At 42.3% G+C, this 17,217-nt stretch overlaps 1 protein-coding gene across 3 annotated transcripts in view; it reads left to right on the forward strand.

Moving 5' to 3' along the window:
• The first annotated feature begins 7,184 nt into the window (after positions 1–7,184).
• NETO1 (neuropilin and tolloid like 1) overlaps positions 7,185–17,217 on the forward strand; it is a 156,041-nt gene continuing 146,008 nt past the window's right edge. For all 3 annotated transcript variants that reach the window (XM_068234674.1, XM_068234676.1, XM_068234675.1), the window contains exons 1-3: positions 7,185–8,441; positions 9,697–9,750; positions 9,873–10,010. In XM_068234674.1, coding sequence (XP_068090775.1) covers positions 8,414–8,441; positions 9,697–9,750; positions 9,873–10,010 — 220 coding nt within the window. In that variant the 5' untranslated portion in view covers positions 7,185–8,413. The remainder of the gene's footprint in view (positions 8,442–9,696; positions 9,751–9,872; positions 10,011–17,217) is intronic.

The following is a 17,217-nucleotide window of genomic DNA, read 5'->3' on the forward strand; positions in this document are numbered from 1 at the left end:
AGCTCCGCCCTACCGGTTTCGTCATCAGATGTGACTCATCAGGGGCATAAGGAGCATGCGCTGACTCACCTGTTATGTAGCTGGGAAAAGTCCCGCTTTCCCCTCCCCTCCCGCTCAATGATTGGTCGAAAATCCCCTCCCTCGTGATCCTATTCCGAGCCCGGAAGCTATCCTTTAGTTCACAGCTAATATACATATAAATACATATGAACCTTATTTTTTATATACCAAGTATGAGGGGAACCGTGCCTATTCATTTACAAACATTATGAGACGTATGCCATAATACTACTTATTTACCACCGCTTCCAACACGCTTGCGCATATCCGTCTCTGCCATGACACCTGTTACAGCGTCTAGGCACACTTACCGCGCCTGTGCCAGTCTGTGACTGCAGGTGTTTGTGGCGTACGCCGTACTATTTGTCCGACCTCACTATAAACGCCTCAAAAAAGCGCCCATATACCTCACCATATACGCCTAATACCGCGCATAAACTGACCCCTCCGTGAAATACCATATGGTTTGCCCAATTACGCGCTCATACCGCGCTTACGTTGAGACTTCTGGCAAACTATATGGTCAAGTCCAATTTACCGTACACGGCAAATTATGTCTCATATTGCCAGCATCTAAGTTATATGTTATTATTACTAATAAGCACGTCCTTTTACTAAAACTTGTGTATTGTGTATATAATTCAAACCAACAAATCCTTTAACCAATCAGTGATTGCAACATATGTAAAAAGTGAAAATATAGCTACAAATAGCCAAATCTCGTTACAAAACGTGAAAAAATTCTATCATAGTGCTCACATATAGTATTATATAACCATATAGATTACAATGCGTGTATCCCACTATATGCTACTCCATGTGCATTTCAATACTAATAATATCCTTTATATACCATTGTGCTTACATCACATTATTACTCCTAATTCTACGTACAATTCTTGTCTTTACTCATAAAACCTAATTACTATAGTCCCATTTTATATTATCCCAATAGTCCGTGATATACTTCATTAAATACTCTCCTACATATTACCCATTATTTTATTATCATATTGATACCCCTATTACCTACATTCTTAATTCTACTCCCCAGTTTCGTAATCCATCATCACATACTGTGCATAATCCCATTTATAGGATATCAACCAATTATCTCTGTGTTGCTAGTTATCCATTGTGCCAAACCGTGACCTCATCATGCACCATTATACTGCACGTATCACCAAACATACACTAACCCACTCTCTTCTATTGTGATTTACAGGAAATTAGCATAAGTACATGTGCACCACCACCACCTAGTGGCATTTATATAAACTGTAACATAGTGGCCTATATATCAATGACTCAATCATTAGTCAGAAAACAATTGATGTCTATATCAATATTTAGGCCTGATGGTTCCAATGTTTTCAATGTGTATATCCACTTAGTTTCTTTTTTACAAATTTCTCGCAATCTGTGACAACCCCTCCAGCTTGGTTCTAGTTTTTCTATTCCACATATCTGCATCTCCCGCGGGTCACAGTTATGCTTATTTTTAAAGTGTCTAGGGACACTATGATTCTCATGGCCTTTACCAATTTTATACACGTGTTCTCCCATTCTTTCTTTTAATGGGCGTGTAGTTCTACCAACATATTGATTGCCACATGTGCATGTTAGCAGATACACTACATGATTGCTGTTACACGTGATAAACTGGTTAATTTTAAATTCTTTGTTCGTGGTCTCTGACCGAAAGTTAAACCTTTTCTGGGTTAGTCCCATTTTGCAAGCTTTACAAGACCTGCGTGGGAAAAAAACCTTTTGTTGCCAACACCCCATTTCCCTTTTATTTGGAGGGTCAACACAACTTGGTACCAATCTGTCACGCAAGTTTGGAGCCCTACGATATATGAATTTGGGTTTGGGGGGAAGGCATCTGTTGAGTGCCGAATCATTCAAAAGAATTGGCCAGTGTTTTTTTTATAACTTTTTCTATTTCTTTATGTTGCTTTGAATATTCAGTTATAAAGGCCATTTTAGGAGTTTCTTGATTTTTTTGGTGTTCACCCAGCAAGTCTGCCCTTTCTTTCTCTGCCACTTCCTTTATCATTCGATTCAGTTCAAGTTCGTTGTAACCTTTTTCTACAAATCGTTTACCCTTTTTCTACAAACCTCTCACTACTGTTACTTCCTTCCTATTCACCCGATATGCATATACCCAGAACTTGACTTTCACTTTCTCCTTGTGTGTCTATTGAAGTCACAAGCAGAAGGAGATGGGGCACGGCTGCAGAGATCCGGGGCACTTGCCAGAGATCTTTAGCAGCAGCGATGCAACTGGTGCCTAGTGACCCTCCCCCCCCCATCTCTAGCACCAGCGATGCAACTGGTGCCTAGTGACCTTCCCCCTCCCCCCATAATGCCTAAGGCCCTCTAATCAAGGGGGGATACTCTTCTCCACCTTTGTGATGGCAATCAGCTGATTGGCTGTCTGCCACCACACATGGCACACAGGCAGCCATAGTTCTTTATAAGTAGAGGGCTTGCTTGCATCAGTGCTCGTGACTGAGATCTGATAGAGCGAGGCAGCTCTGTGTCTGCTGACAGAATGGCTGCAGGCCTGCAGCCACTGTATTGTGTTAAAGACACCTGAAGTGAGAGGAATATGGAGGCTACCATATTTATTTCCTTTTAAAAAATACCAGTTACCTGGCATTCTGCTTATCTTTCATGCATCAGTAGTGTCTGTCTTAAACACCAGAAATAAGCATGCAGCTAATCTAGTCAAATACACAATTCCCATACAACGAATCCTGACCCTGTGACATGACGTCCCAGGCCTCACGAGAGCAACATTGTTGCCGCTCCTCATGAGAGACAGACCTCACGAGAGAGAGAGGCAGAGCCCCCGGAGCCTCACAAGCTGCCTGCAAGCTGCCTGCAAGCTGCCACCAAAGTTGCTGCTGTGCTGCTGCCTAAGAGAGACCAACAGCAACCTGCCAGACAGAGACATAGACCCAGAGACCAAGCTGCTACCAAAGCTACTGTGCGCACCACAGAGACCACCACTAGCGATGGGCTTCCGAGTAGGGAGCCACTCAAATTCATATTAAAATGAGGCTTAATTGCCTCAGGTGTGCGCACGGGAGACAGGGGGTTACTTCCACAGAAGTCTGTTGGCTTCTATGTGTATCAATTTACTCGCACGCGACCTATGGGACACATTGCAAGACTCACTACCGCACTTCCTACTTCCAATTTGAAGAAGTAGTGTGGTAGTGAGTCTTGGAACGCGTCTCATAGGTCAAGCGCGAGTGAATTGATGTGCATAGAAGCCTGGGGTCTTCTGGGTAAGTAACCCCCTGTCTCCCGTGCACACACCTGAGGCAAATAAGCCTCATTTAAATTCCGAATTCAAGTGGCTTCCTATTTGGAAGCCCATCGCTAACCACCACCGAGACCACCTGCCTCGTCTTCTTACAATAAGTAAGTAGCCAGTGCCACTATATAATAGGGCTAGCCAGGGGCATTACCTAGTTCTCTACAAAGCAGGGCTGTTGAGTCGGTACAAAAATCCACCAACTATCAGATTACTGATATTTTACTACAGTAAAAAAAGTAGTAGAAAATCAGTAATTTTACAAAAATTCTATTGGCAATTTCCGCAGCCCTTTTTTTCAGATGCCCTTATTACATATACCCGGTGGGGAGGGGGTACACATGGCTGATGGCAGTGATATGCTATAAAGAAGGGAGAGACACATTAACTACTTAAGCTTTTTGGAAGTAGCTCCTACGTCCAAAAATGCAAGCTGGAGGTAGGAACTACGTCCATGAAAAAACCTGTCGCCATGGGCGATCGCACGTTTACCCGTGGGAGCACCCATCACTGCTCTTAAGCACAGAGATAAATGAATAGGAACAGAGTTCCCTTTCATTGATCTAAGTCCCCATTGTTATGATCAGTGGCTTCAGTGAGCCACGATCATTCAGGAAAAAAAAGTTACACATCCTCTCTTCACTTCCTGTAAGCGTAGCTTACAGGATGCGAGAAAAGAAAATTACTGAGGACATCTTGTGGCCAAATAGTAAAATTACATCTATATAATTTATTTTTTTTTTAAGAAGAAACACAATTACATTTAAAATTAACTTCTTCCCTCCCACACTCTCCCATAGTACCCCCCCAAAAAAATTGGCATAAGAAAAAAAAATGACCAAGAAATTCAAAAATAGTCACCATAGGGACTGAACTTTTTTTTAATATGTATGTCAAGAGAGTATATTACTGTTATTTTTTTAATTATGGGCTTGTAAAAACTGATGGATGTGAAACTGAAAAAATGCACCTTTATTATCATATAAAATATTTGCGTCATACATTGTGATAGGGACATAATTTTAATGGTGTAATAACCGGGACAAATGGGTAAAAGAAATATGTGGGTTTTAATCATGGTAGCATGTGTTATTTTAAAACTGTGCAATGGGGAGAAAATGAAATGGTTGCGCATCTAACCAAGATGCACCTGATAGATACTCACTGCATAGGGCTAAAAAGCCTCTCAAAGGCACAAGTGTGCTCATTGCAGTGGAACAGGTGCATTAAGAACTAATGCATCTCACAATACAAACAATGGAAGCAAATACATGCATTACACATTATCCGGGGACCTTACCCTTCTCTTATTGAGAGAGACATCTGTTCCACGCTGCAGAGCATGTTAGCAGGGACGGCTCGTGCAGCCTTCTCTATAATGGCTGAAACCTGAGAAATTATGAATTTTCTCATTTTTTTCTTAATATTTCTATAAAAATGCATTCAGGGATTTTTTTTTATCAAAATGTACCACCCAAAGAAAGCCTAATTGGTGGCAGAAAAAACAAGATATAGATAATTTTGTTGTGATAAGTAGTGATACAGTTATTGGCCAATGAATGGGAGGAGCGCTGAAATAATGCATAAGGTGAAAAAACACTGAAGGCTAAAGTAGTTCAAGAAATATATGATAGTTCTATCCTGTACAGATCCGATTCACTATATTAGCTTGGGACTTGGGAGCAATACAGAATCGTATGCTTTTAGCTTGGGAGCTGCACAGAAGAACTTTAGGCTCCTTTCTTTACACTAAGGTTACATTGCAATGCGAGTGTTCTTCAATCACATTGCAACATACTCAAAAAGTTGAATTATGCATTAATGGTGCAGTGCAACCATACAGCACAATGAAAGTATACCTCACGTCCACTGTTAGGGTCCTTTCACACACTATTCCCACCATTGCATTGCGCTAGTGACATAGCTAAGGAGCCATGGGCCCCAGTACAAGTTGTACATTGCCTCCCCCCCAAGCATTCTATACATAACAATTGATAAGGCACACCAAAACCTGTCAGGGACAACCACAGAGGCAGATGCGCAAGAAGGGGATGGGGAACAGTTTGTTAACCTACCCAGCGTTCAATTTCCCCAGGATTTCTGTGAAAACAGTGATACAATTTATTTTTAAAACTTTTTTTTTCCTGTAACTTGCCAAAATGTGTCAAGCAAGGGTCTAGTATACAGTGCAGGAGAGTATTGATGTGTATGCATGTTTATACTGTTCACAGCAAGTTTTTTTGAACGGACATTTCTGTCCATACCGCTAGGGAGGTTAATGATAACTATTATTCAAAGCATTTATAGAAGTGATCATTACCAGCATAGGACAAATAGAGAGCTAATACTGTGGTTGAGGGCTCCCTGGCTCAAGTGCCCTGGTGCGGCCGCAACCTCTGCATCCCCTATCGCTACGCCACTGCCTTGCGCTGCAATGAGCAACCACATTGATTGTGGTGCGTGCGATGTGGCGGGTAATGTTTACAGGGTAATGTGCGTATTTAGGTTCCTTTCCTAACCTGTGAGGCTACTCTAGTGATCACATTGCCATGTGGCATGTTCAGTCGGAAGTAATGCACAGCATGCAGTGCATTTCCAGGGCATCATGCTTGTTTACAGGGACAGCGAGGCACACTTGTACTGTATGCTTCACTGTATGGTTATGCAACATTGAGGCGATGTTGAAAAGTTATTGCAGTGTGAACAATGTGAAAGGAGCCTAATAACTGTAAAAATACTGTACAGTTGCATATGGATGTTGTGTGATGTGTGATGATGTGTGAAGGAGCTATGATGCTCACCCCTACTACACACTATGGGGTTGATTCACTATAACAAATAGCATGTCTTATCATACCTTATCAGAGTAGCATAGCTAGCGCTACAAACTTATGCCTGCTAATTGGCAATGAAGAGAGCTCCACTCGTCCTGCCCTGAGCCCTCTGCAGGTCCAATCACTTTAAAGGACATTATCCCCAAACTTTGATTGGCCCAATAGGCTGCCTGTCAAATTTCCTGTCAAGTGACAGGCAGCCTATTGGGCCAATCAAAGTGCGGGGATAATGTCCTTTAAAGTGATTGGACTCGCAAGGGCTCAGGGCAGGATAAGTGGAGCTCTCGTCATTGCCAATTAGCAGGCATAAGTTCGTAGCGTTCCCTATGCTACTCTGAAAAGGCACAGTAACTCTGATAAGGTGTGTCAACTCTGATAAGGCACACTATTTGTTACAGTGAATCAACCCCTAGGAGTGTACTTTGGGGGAATCAGAATACTAAGCAGGCTGGCAATCTGAGAAAGTCAACCAAGATATGCAGGGATGCTCAGACAAAACATAGCTTCACACACTGACTTGGGATTGGTAAAATCACACTTTTCAACATAAGATGTATTTTTTTTTTTTACACTGTGTGAGCAAGGCGATCACTCTTATTAAATGTGATCTTTGAGATTAGGACTGTTTAAAGAATTTATGTATTCTAATCAAGTGCAATTGATTTCCTTTTTCAGCATGCTACACACATGATATACAGCCCCAAGAAATCGCAAGCCACAATGATATATTTTCTTATTTCCTCAGCCATGTATTAGATGGTCATTTCCCATGCTTTGTGGAAAGAGTATTATTCCAGCAAGGCAGCAGTTGAGTTCAATAGCTAATCTCTTTTGTAGATTGTGAGTCAAATAATGAACAAAGCTTGCTCCACACTGCACCCCTCCCTCCTTCAATCATATGCAAAGCCCCTTGCGTAGCTTTCAGTGGTGAGCTGCTGAGAGTGCTGTAGTTTGCAGCATTAGTGAATCACACAAGCAAAGTCTGGTGCATGTTGTTTGCAGTGCCCCTCTGCGCTCCACGCTGCTTGATCGCCCAGAAGGGGGATGTTTAAGCTAAGCTCTGGATAAAAAGTCATTTATTCCTTCTGCAAGAATCAGCCGTCGCTGAAAAAGACCAGACTACAGAATGTCTACTGGAATCTGCAGTTTGCAGGAGTGCTAGACGGGTCTTCTCATCTCTTTTCTGAATACAGTGATTTATTCTTATTATTACTATTGATTTATTATTAAGAAGTAACACTGTTTGGACCATGGGTACCAATTTAATGTATTTCACTCTGAAGGTCTTTTTTGGCCACACTAGCCTCGTCTCCCTGTACACTGGATTGCTGAGAAGGAGGATGCCATCAGTTTGGCTATGATGAGATTAACTAGTAAAGTTTTATTGTGCTGTGAATATTAAGGGAGTTGTAGAGGCGCTATCAGCAGAAGATCCAGATGAACGCTTCAGTTGCTGAGCCCGAGTGTCTGAAGAACTAATTGCCGGTGGGAGATTGGCTTCATCCATATATTGATATCTCCGGATTGGTGGTCTTGTTGAGGGTCTGCGACGGGCTGCCATTCACATTTTATTCGCTTGCTTGATACTATGCAACAAACAGAGCACTTGGATCTGCTCCACACTGAGGGATTTTGCTCTTTTAATGCGGATTTCATCACAGAAATATTATTAAATCCCTATTTTTGCAAAGCTTTCCTTCAGAAGATTGCAAAGGTGGAGCGACCAGAGCGAGCAGATGACGGTCCCATTAATCCTTTCAATGCATGGAAAGACCCAGGAAACGCTCTTCTTGTGTGAAGCTGCTGAAGACTTCGATCTGGCTTTGCTCTTATGTGAAACTAATGATCAGCGTCCCTGCAATTGCTCCTTTTCTATTCCTCTTCTTCCTCATGATCTTAAACCTTAACCAAGCCTATGGGGAAGTGACCTGCTGCCCATCCATGGCGATCTGTTGCAGAGCTCTGGGGATCTGGCTTGAAGATGTGATCTAGTGTTTGAATGCAGTGTTTATATACATTTAACCCTATATGCGATCATGGTGATTACTTGAACCATTTAAAGAGGAAGTGGCATTTCCTGCTGTGTTGGCTTGTATTTTTTTTTAAATCCATCCTATTCCCCCGCACTGGAAGTCCTCTCGTATCTAAATGGAATTAGTGAAGATCGAAGCCCCTTGTGTAAGGAACAGACATGGTCCATGGGCGCAGTTTGTTTCACAGTGAGTATGTCTTCAGCTGCAGCTTGCTGCACATCACTTCTGTCTGTTTCCTCTAAAGCTAGACTTAATCAGGTTTAATATCTTTCCCAGGGCTGGTGGCTTGGTTTTATGACCTTATGCAATATTGATAATGGCATAAGGCTGAGGACAAAGGTGATGCAAGTAAAAAGCCTGAACTGTATATTATGCTAGGCATACATTGACATTCTGGAGATGTAGCCTATAACTCCATCCTTATGCTTGCGATGGGAAGTGGTGGTGGTAGTGGGGGGAGGATGGGGGACTTGCTGTGGTGAATCGAGGTATAACAGTGTCATTTTCTCTTCTGCAGTGATTAGTAAACGCTGTACACAGCAAAGTACTGATTAATATGAGAAAACGCTTGATAACGCTTTGGTGTAACCTCCAGGCGTGAGGCTTCCTATGGACACACTGGAAAGTCTAGGGTTGAGAGAAAATGCCAGCTATAGTAGTGTGTTTAATCGCAGAGCTGTTATTGTGTTTGTAGAGAACTGCATTAAAATAGCCAGGACAGTCAGCTTCACTGCATTAAAAATTCAGAGGCTCTTAAACGTGTGTATATTAAGAAGCTTCATTTCCATAACTCATTAAGGACCAAGGACAGCTCCGTCTGTGAGTCAATATATTGGTCTTTTGATGCTGCTGCTTGCGTGTGTCCTCGGCAGCACTCCAGCATTTCCCAGTCCTGCTGTATATAATTCCATGGCAAAAGCAGTGAAACCTATAGTACTCCTACTTCTGCGTATTGTGAATGTATTCCAGTTTACGTCAAGGTTTTCCCATGCAGCACAAAGCCAGACACGTAACTAAAGTCCTGCCTACAGTGCTGATGTTACTTCAATGGCCAGTCATATAAAATAAACCTTTCATTTGATGCTGTGATTTGTCATGGGTTGCTCATCGGTTTGGGGGAGATGAGCTTGCTAGGAGTTAAGCAAGGCACACACACATCACCTTATCTAGTGGCTGAGTCAGTGAGACATAACGCATTGTCTGACATATCAGACATACTCTATATATCCTGCAAACGTGGCTGGTATTATACATAGCACTGCCTGACAGTAGTCGTTAGTGTGCTTGAAAAATCCAAAATAAAACTATTTCTGTAGCTAAGGTACTATAAGCCATGACTATTTCAATGCTCTGCAGTGCTGCTTCACAAAGCTCTTTTTATAGTTCACAGGGAAAATCTTTAAAATGCACCTAAACATTCAAGTGTCTTCTTTCATTGCAGTTGTAACAAGTCTTATCATTCTGCATGTGTCTTGGGCAACCAAAAAAGTTGGAGGTGAGTTGTGCTGGGGTTTCTTTATACTACTGTAAAACTCATCTTATACTACAAATATTCATAATGTAATCAGAATGTGTATTTGCAATCTTAAGTCAATTAACTTGGTGGAACTTTTTCAGACAAACAACAACCCTCAGAAGGACAGAAATCTTTACAGTGTGGAACTTGGACAAAATCCCCAGATGGAGGAATTTTCACTTCTCCCAACTATCCCAACAAGTATCCTCCTGACAGGGAGTGTATCTACATAATAGAAGGTAATTGTGCCATATAATACCATTTGGGCTATACAACTAAGGAAGGGCAAAAAAAAAAAAAGATATTTAAATTAATAATTACACAGTACTGCTCTGTACCATACTCCATTGGTGAAGCCTACCAACTAGAGGTTCGGCCGTGCAGAGGTTCCTTACGTGGGGATGCTCAAATTTTAAAAAGGGTTCCTATCGGCCACGTGTTTTAGTCTCCTTGTCTCTCCCGCTGGCAGCCGCGTCTCCGGTGTTACGTGACGTCAGGATGGCAAAAAAGTTACCTAACGTAGTTGCCATGGAGATCCCAAAGTTGTGTTGAAATTCCTACTTGTTGGCATTTGGGTTCCTGCATCGGCCGCACCGGCTAATAAATATAACTTAATGCAAGTCTGTTGCAAGCCTGCAACAGTCTACAGACTCTACAATAGACTCCACACTCCTAATAAGGAGGAAGTCCGAGGGTAGGGCTGTGGTAGAGGGACACAAAAAGAAGGGGGGGAGGGGGTGATTGAGCACCAAGAGCTCCCCCCCCACACCCAACCATGCACGTGCCTGTTCTGGATGGTATGATGCACCATCATACCATCCAGAGCAGGCACGTGCATGGTGGTGGTGGTGGTGGGGGGGGAGCTCTAGGTGCTCAATCACCCCCTCCCCCTTCCTTTTTGTGTCCTTCTAATCCCGGCCCTAACCTCGGACTTCAGCTGTCACCCAGATAGAAAGGTATTGCGCAGTTGCTGAAAGGCAAGCACAAGCACCTTGTGCTTGCCTTTCAGCAACTGCTCAATACCTGTCTATCTGGGTGACAGTTGAGTAATAGTCTTCCCCTGAGAAGCAAGGCCAGCAACAATCAACTGTCTTATATCATTTCAGTAAAATATTTCATGTTATTAGCACAGCTCTCTAGGTGTATTAGGTAAAATATTTAATGGGTAGGTGATAATGTCTTTCTCAAAGCTGATGGCGTTGTTTTATGACATATATCAAGCATCATAGTTGCATAGTGCACACAGAGCATCTTGGGTTGGACAGACATAGGTTGTATAGCCCAGGCAAATTTACCTGCATTCACTAGCACCACTTACCACTGTCTCTAAAGCTAATTGCATTAAATCCAATCAGAGATGGATTAAGGTGTAATGGGGCCCTAAGCAAGGTAGTAGATTTGTGACCCCTATGTGGTCTTTTTGGTAAGCTGAAGTGGAAAGAGGTTGAAGAAGGTGGCCGGTTGGACCCTTGACACCCACTAGGCCCCAAACACTTGCTTAGGTTGCTTGGTGGATCATCCTGCTCTGAATCCAATGAATGCACACTGTAAATTTGGAGCAAATTTACAACACATCTACAGCCAATGAGATTTAATGGTACCCATGGACATGAAAGGTAGCAGGCCCACTATGTCTACCAAACTAAAGGCTAGAGAACCTGAGAACCTGATTCATCAGAGGAACCTTGTCCGAAGAATTGTCAAGGCAAGCAGCTGCTATAGAAATGAGACAGCTACCAAATGTTTATATAAAATAATCCATCACATTGAAAACCTTTTAGGCTGAGAATGGTTGTTCAAGAGGTAAATTTAATATCATATGATTTAAAATGAAAAACGTGTAATATACACGTGTAACTTAAATCAGTTCTAAGAAAATGGGAGGCAGTTGGATATACAAGCATGAACATGATGACAACCACCATCAGAGCATGCTGTGTGGTTTCAGCTCTACAAACACAAATACTTGTCTTGAACACATTTGGGTTCCCCTTTATCTGATAGAAGCACTGAGTAGTCACTAACAAGAAGACACAGTAAGGAATGGGTGAGATTTTCCAAAGCAATCAGTTGCTTGACCATAATATAATTCTTCAGTTCAGGTATTAAGGATCTGACATGGTGAGAGTGCCACCCTCCTGGTCAAGTCTAGACAACAATGCGGAAAAGGGTTTTGTTTATTTATGTAGTCTATATAATATAATAATATACCTTTGGTTTAAATATATAAAATATGTGATGATTGTTTCACAGTTTAACAGAATTCTTCATCAAAAAATAGACCATCTTGCAGTGTTGTAAAACACCATCACATACAATACAAGCTAAACTGGTCAGCCAATACAGATGGTGGTGGCATGCTCCTCATGTATGGAAAATTTAATAATGAACAGGAGGAGCTAAATGTACATAAGACAATGGCATTTACCCTACTGTAATGTACAGATGTACTCAGAAGAACCTCTATTATCTCTTTCATGATTGGTACCCTTGGGAGCACCTTGGTTTGTGCAGACTTTGTTTGTCCCATGCCAGTTGTGTTTGTTGGCAATCTCAGATGACCTTAAAGGAGAACTGACCTGACAGAGATATGGAGGCTGCCATATTTATTTCCTTCTAAATAATACCAGTTGCCTGGCATCCTGCTGATCTTTCATGCATCAGTAGTGACTGAATCATGCACCTGAAACAAGCATGCAGCAGATGCAGTCAAACCTTTGATCTGCATGCTTGTTCAGGGTCTGTGACTAAAACTATTAGAGGCAGAGGACCAGCAGGACAGCCAGGAAATGTGCATTGTTTAAAAGGAAATAAATATAGCAGCCTCTGTATCTGTCTCAGGTCAGTTGTCCTTTAATGATACCTGCCATTTCACAATTTTTGTATGTGCATTTCCCAGCTTGCGCCAATAAAAGTGAAGCAAGGGCAGTTTTATATTGGTCCTTGTGTTGTCATCTGTTTTCAAATTGTCCTGTTGAAGTCTGTTGCCCTATGCCCAGTCCTCCTCTTCTGTCTTTTGCCCACAAGGCCAACAAAAGCTGCTTTTAAGTACAAGGGTACTTGTTTTTGGTCTTGTTGGAATAAAGAGTGTCCCAAAGGTGGAAGGACTTTGCCTGTCCATATTTCCACCAGGAAAAAGAGCAGCACATGTCTTTGTATAAATTTGCTACAATTTGATCCAGCATCAGCAGGTCAATCTAACAGGAAGACTTTGGGGGAAATGTAACATTGACCACTGAGCATCACTAGAAGAGCATGGAGCATGGGCACAAGAACTCGTACACTTCTACAGAAATGTTTCTTTGGAGAAATTGCACAACTTAAAACCAGGACTGCTAGCAACAATAAAATAGGCTGCTTAATATGATAAAATTGCAATTTCCGTGTATGCAACTAATGGTCTCTTTTATATTGAAGGGCACTTGTCATTGAGTGTCACTGCTAAGAGAAAACGATACTAGTTTTTAGGCAATTTTACGCAGAAATGTTTAATGAACGGCGAAGCCATTTAAGCAGTTTCAGGAACCTCATGTTTCGGAATAATAAATCGCAGTAGTAGCAAGATTCCTGAATGCTTTCTCTGTAATGCTAAGTTAATGGACAGAATCTTGTCTGTTTGCGGGGAGAAGTAAGTAATTTCAGGAAATGGCTCATTAGTCTGTCTTTTTTAGGCAATCTTATCTAACAAAAAGCCGTAAACTTAGGAAGAGAACACCAGTCTCAGTCATAATGTGGCAGAAGGTAGCACCACCTGGTGGTTGCAAACCATGAGTTTTAAATATTGGAAATTGTCAATTTTTAAAATATCCCTTGTAATTCTTCAGTCACAGGCATTTTTCTGAAGTCTTCTGAAGCTCTGTGGCCACACCCACCTGCATTGCTTTGGCCCACCCCCCAGCACGGCAGCCACCAATTTGGCCGTGGCTGCCGAACTGGGGCAGGGGGCAGGCTGTGGCAACTCAGGTGGGGGTTGCCAGAACTTCAGAAGAGTTTTGAAGAAAAAGTGTCATGGAAAGCCTTATTGCGATGGGCAGAGAGCAACCGAGCTAATGAATTACAGATGAGTAGGTCATTTATTAACCCTGAGAATCCCTGATCCCAGTGTCATTAAGACAGAGCCTGACACTGGAAATACTCTTTGATAAATGATGTATAAAAACAGTATGCATACATTCCTTATACATATTCCCAAATCCTTTGCATTTCTATTTCCCCACTGCAGTCTGTTTAATGTACAAGGTTCTACTAATGTAATGGACCACATTTATTATAATAATTTAATTTCAGTTTACAAAAAATATACATGCAACCAACCTTAACGAGTGAGTGTGTGAGAGAGAGAGAGAGAGAGAGAGAGAGAGAGAGAGAGAGATGAACAGATCAGTTAGGGGAAGATTTAGGACACAATAGAATATACTGTAATTCATCAGATGTTTTCACACGAACATCTCTGAAGGGGCTACTAACCATTCTGACTGTAATATAATTTGTCTCCGAAATATGTTATTTGTGGGCTTTACTTCCGACCTGGGTCTACCTACTTTTAAGAAATAATACAAAATATGTATTGAGAAGCTTCAAAAGGAAACATTTACAATCACAATCATATTTAAACGGAACCTGAATTGAGAAGATGTGGAGTCTGCCATATTTATTTTCTTTTAAGCAACACTAGTTGCCTGGCAGTCTTGCTGACCTCGTTGGCTGCAGTAGTGTCTGAATTATCAAGCATGTGGCTATTTGGATAAGACTTGGGTCAGACATCTGATTGGCATACTTGTTCAGGGTCTATGGCTATAAGTATTAGAGGCAGAGGATCATCAGGATAGACTAAGGCCCCACCAGAGGTTCCAAGCATCTCCCCTGGGGATGTCATTATGGATTCAGCAAACCTGGACTGCATCTATGAAAATGTGTCTGCCATTTTTTGGTAACATATAGCAGTACTCTCCTGGGTAATACATGAGGCATAGTGGGGGATTGCTGAAAAGTTTGTAAGTAAAATTAATAATTATGTAATTACATTCTTATCCAATATAATAATCTGCCTGTGTCCCTGCGTCCTCCAGTGTCCGTGCGTTTAGGCCAACACACATGCACGGCACGTGGGCAGACTTTAGACAGCACAGGAGGACGGGTGCAGGGGGCAGGACTGTGCGCGTGTGTTGCGGCATGCGCGCGTGTCGTGCCCCTTGTGTTGTGTGGGCGTATATGTGTAGCGGTCGCATACACGTAGCAGCCATGTGCATGCAATCTGACTGTTGCGGCGGCGTTGGCGGAGGCGACGGGGGTGGGGCAGGTTTCAGGGGCATTGTGGCCAAGGCCGTGCACCCATTATTGTACGGGCCTAACAGCTAGTGTTTTAACAAACTCGGACTGTCCTATGTTGCTTAAAAAAATAAACAAACAAGCTGACTCATAAGCCAAATTGTTGCGTAATCCCAGGACTACAAATTCACCAGCCTCAAAGCCTCCCTGGCTATAGTTTGATATGATCCAAGTGAGTCTGGCAAACACGTACCTCCTGCTAACAAACAACATTTAATTAATTCAGTCTATGTTGCTGGACATACAACTTATGATATCACCACCTTGAGATACTCGGCTCCTGAAGTTGACACATGGCAGGGTGCCATGGCTTAGCAATCATAGACCTAGGCAGTGCATATCAGAATTAGGTAATTTATCAGGCACCAGGTTCAGGTTGCTATATAGCCAAGTTATAGATATCGGGTCTGCTCTTTTATAACCAAGCTCTGGATACTGCGACAGGGCTAAAGTTAGGTTTAGCGTTAGTAGAGTTAGTGTTAGGAGATAGGGTAAGGGTTAATAGGCAGGGAGAGGAGGTTAGGGTTAGGCATTAAGAAAGGGGTTTGCTGATGGGTAAGAGGTTATAGTTAGGATTAGACATCAGGTAGGAAGATAGGAGAATATTGGTGATGTAAAATTGCTGATATTCTACCTATTGGCAACAATTGCCACCCATTTAACACATGGCTACTTTAGATGTATACTGCTGCTGAACCCAGCGCTGTACTCTGAAGCAAAGAAAAAAAGCTTCTGCTCAGATATTGCTTTTAAAGGGAACTAGAAGTGAAAGGGATATGGAGGCTGACATATTTCATTTTAAACAATATCAGTTATCGACTTTACTTCTCTGATCAATGAGAGAGAAAAGATGAGATGAGAGAAATGAGAAAAGACTGACAAGATTAGCCGCATGATTGTTTCAATTGTATGATGCTGACTACTGATGCCAGAATGATCAACAGGACTGAATGGCAACTAGTAAATTGGTTAAAAGGAAATAAATATGACTGCCTCCAATATTTCTCTCAGTTCAAGTTCCCTTTAACTCACATGTTTGGTGCACAAAGAGAAAGGCAATCTAACAATAGGGATGTTTACTGCCTCAGTTTCCCACCAAGTTTGCAAATGATACCTGTCTGTAGAAGTAATTAGGAGCAGCACTATTAGCTGCAAATGTCTGCTGGCAAAAGGGAGGCAGCAGCACAATATAAGGTGCATCTCTGTAACTGTGCTCCTGTACTACACTGAACACATCCATAAATACAAGAAATATATATAGTCAAGCTGGTAAAAATGTAATGCATATAACTGATATGCTGCACTGTGCTAGACTCCTTGTAGGGCAATATTGTTTTGATGGTCATGTTCTATTGAGTTCACAAGTATACTGGGAAGTATGAAAATGTTATTTGGGAGCTCAGTCAACTACAGTATAATTGTTTTCTTTGTATCACTGTAAACCTTCTGAAGGTGCATATACACCTGATGGATGTCGCCCGTTGGGGATTGGGATTTTATTCCCTTGGGCAACGTTGCTGGGCTGGCCTGCACAGATGTGAGCCAGCTGTTTAGCTGACAACGCATTCTGTTGCTATGTGAAGCCCCGCCCCAGAGGGACAATGGAGCGATGCGTGTGTGACTTCACACAGCAGGTGGGGGAGCGTCGCGCACAATAGGATTGCTTGTCACTGGGGTGAGAAGAGCTGCCGGGTGGATCACTTATGCATCGTGGGTCGGGGTCGCGAGCCCCAGCGCACACGCTTGATAATCGGCTGAGGCGGTCGTTATCGGCCCCCTCAGCCAACTTTAGTCAAGTGTGTGTACGAGGCTTAGCAAGAGTAAACTTCAGCTACAATGTAAACATTAGTAACAGCTACTTGCAAAAAGGACGCCACAGTAGATTGGGCGCCTCTTGTAGAATATTGGTAAAATTACCGATATTCTACTGTTGAACAATGGGTATTACGATAGAATATCGGTAATTTTTGCCGATATTTTACTGTCGCTAACCTAACCCTATTCTCACTTGAACCCTCGCTCTATACCTAACCCTAACCAACCACACACCCCTCCCCCCATTATATCGGCCAATATCCATGCTGCATTCCCCTTAAAAAATCCCCTCTGCCGAAATCC

This window comes from Hyperolius riggenbachi, chromosome 5, assembly GCF_040937935.1.
Source record: "Hyperolius riggenbachi isolate aHypRig1 chromosome 5, aHypRig1.pri, whole genome shotgun sequence".
Lineage (NCBI taxonomy): Eukaryota > Metazoa > Chordata > Amphibia > Anura > Hyperoliidae > Hyperolius > Hyperolius riggenbachi.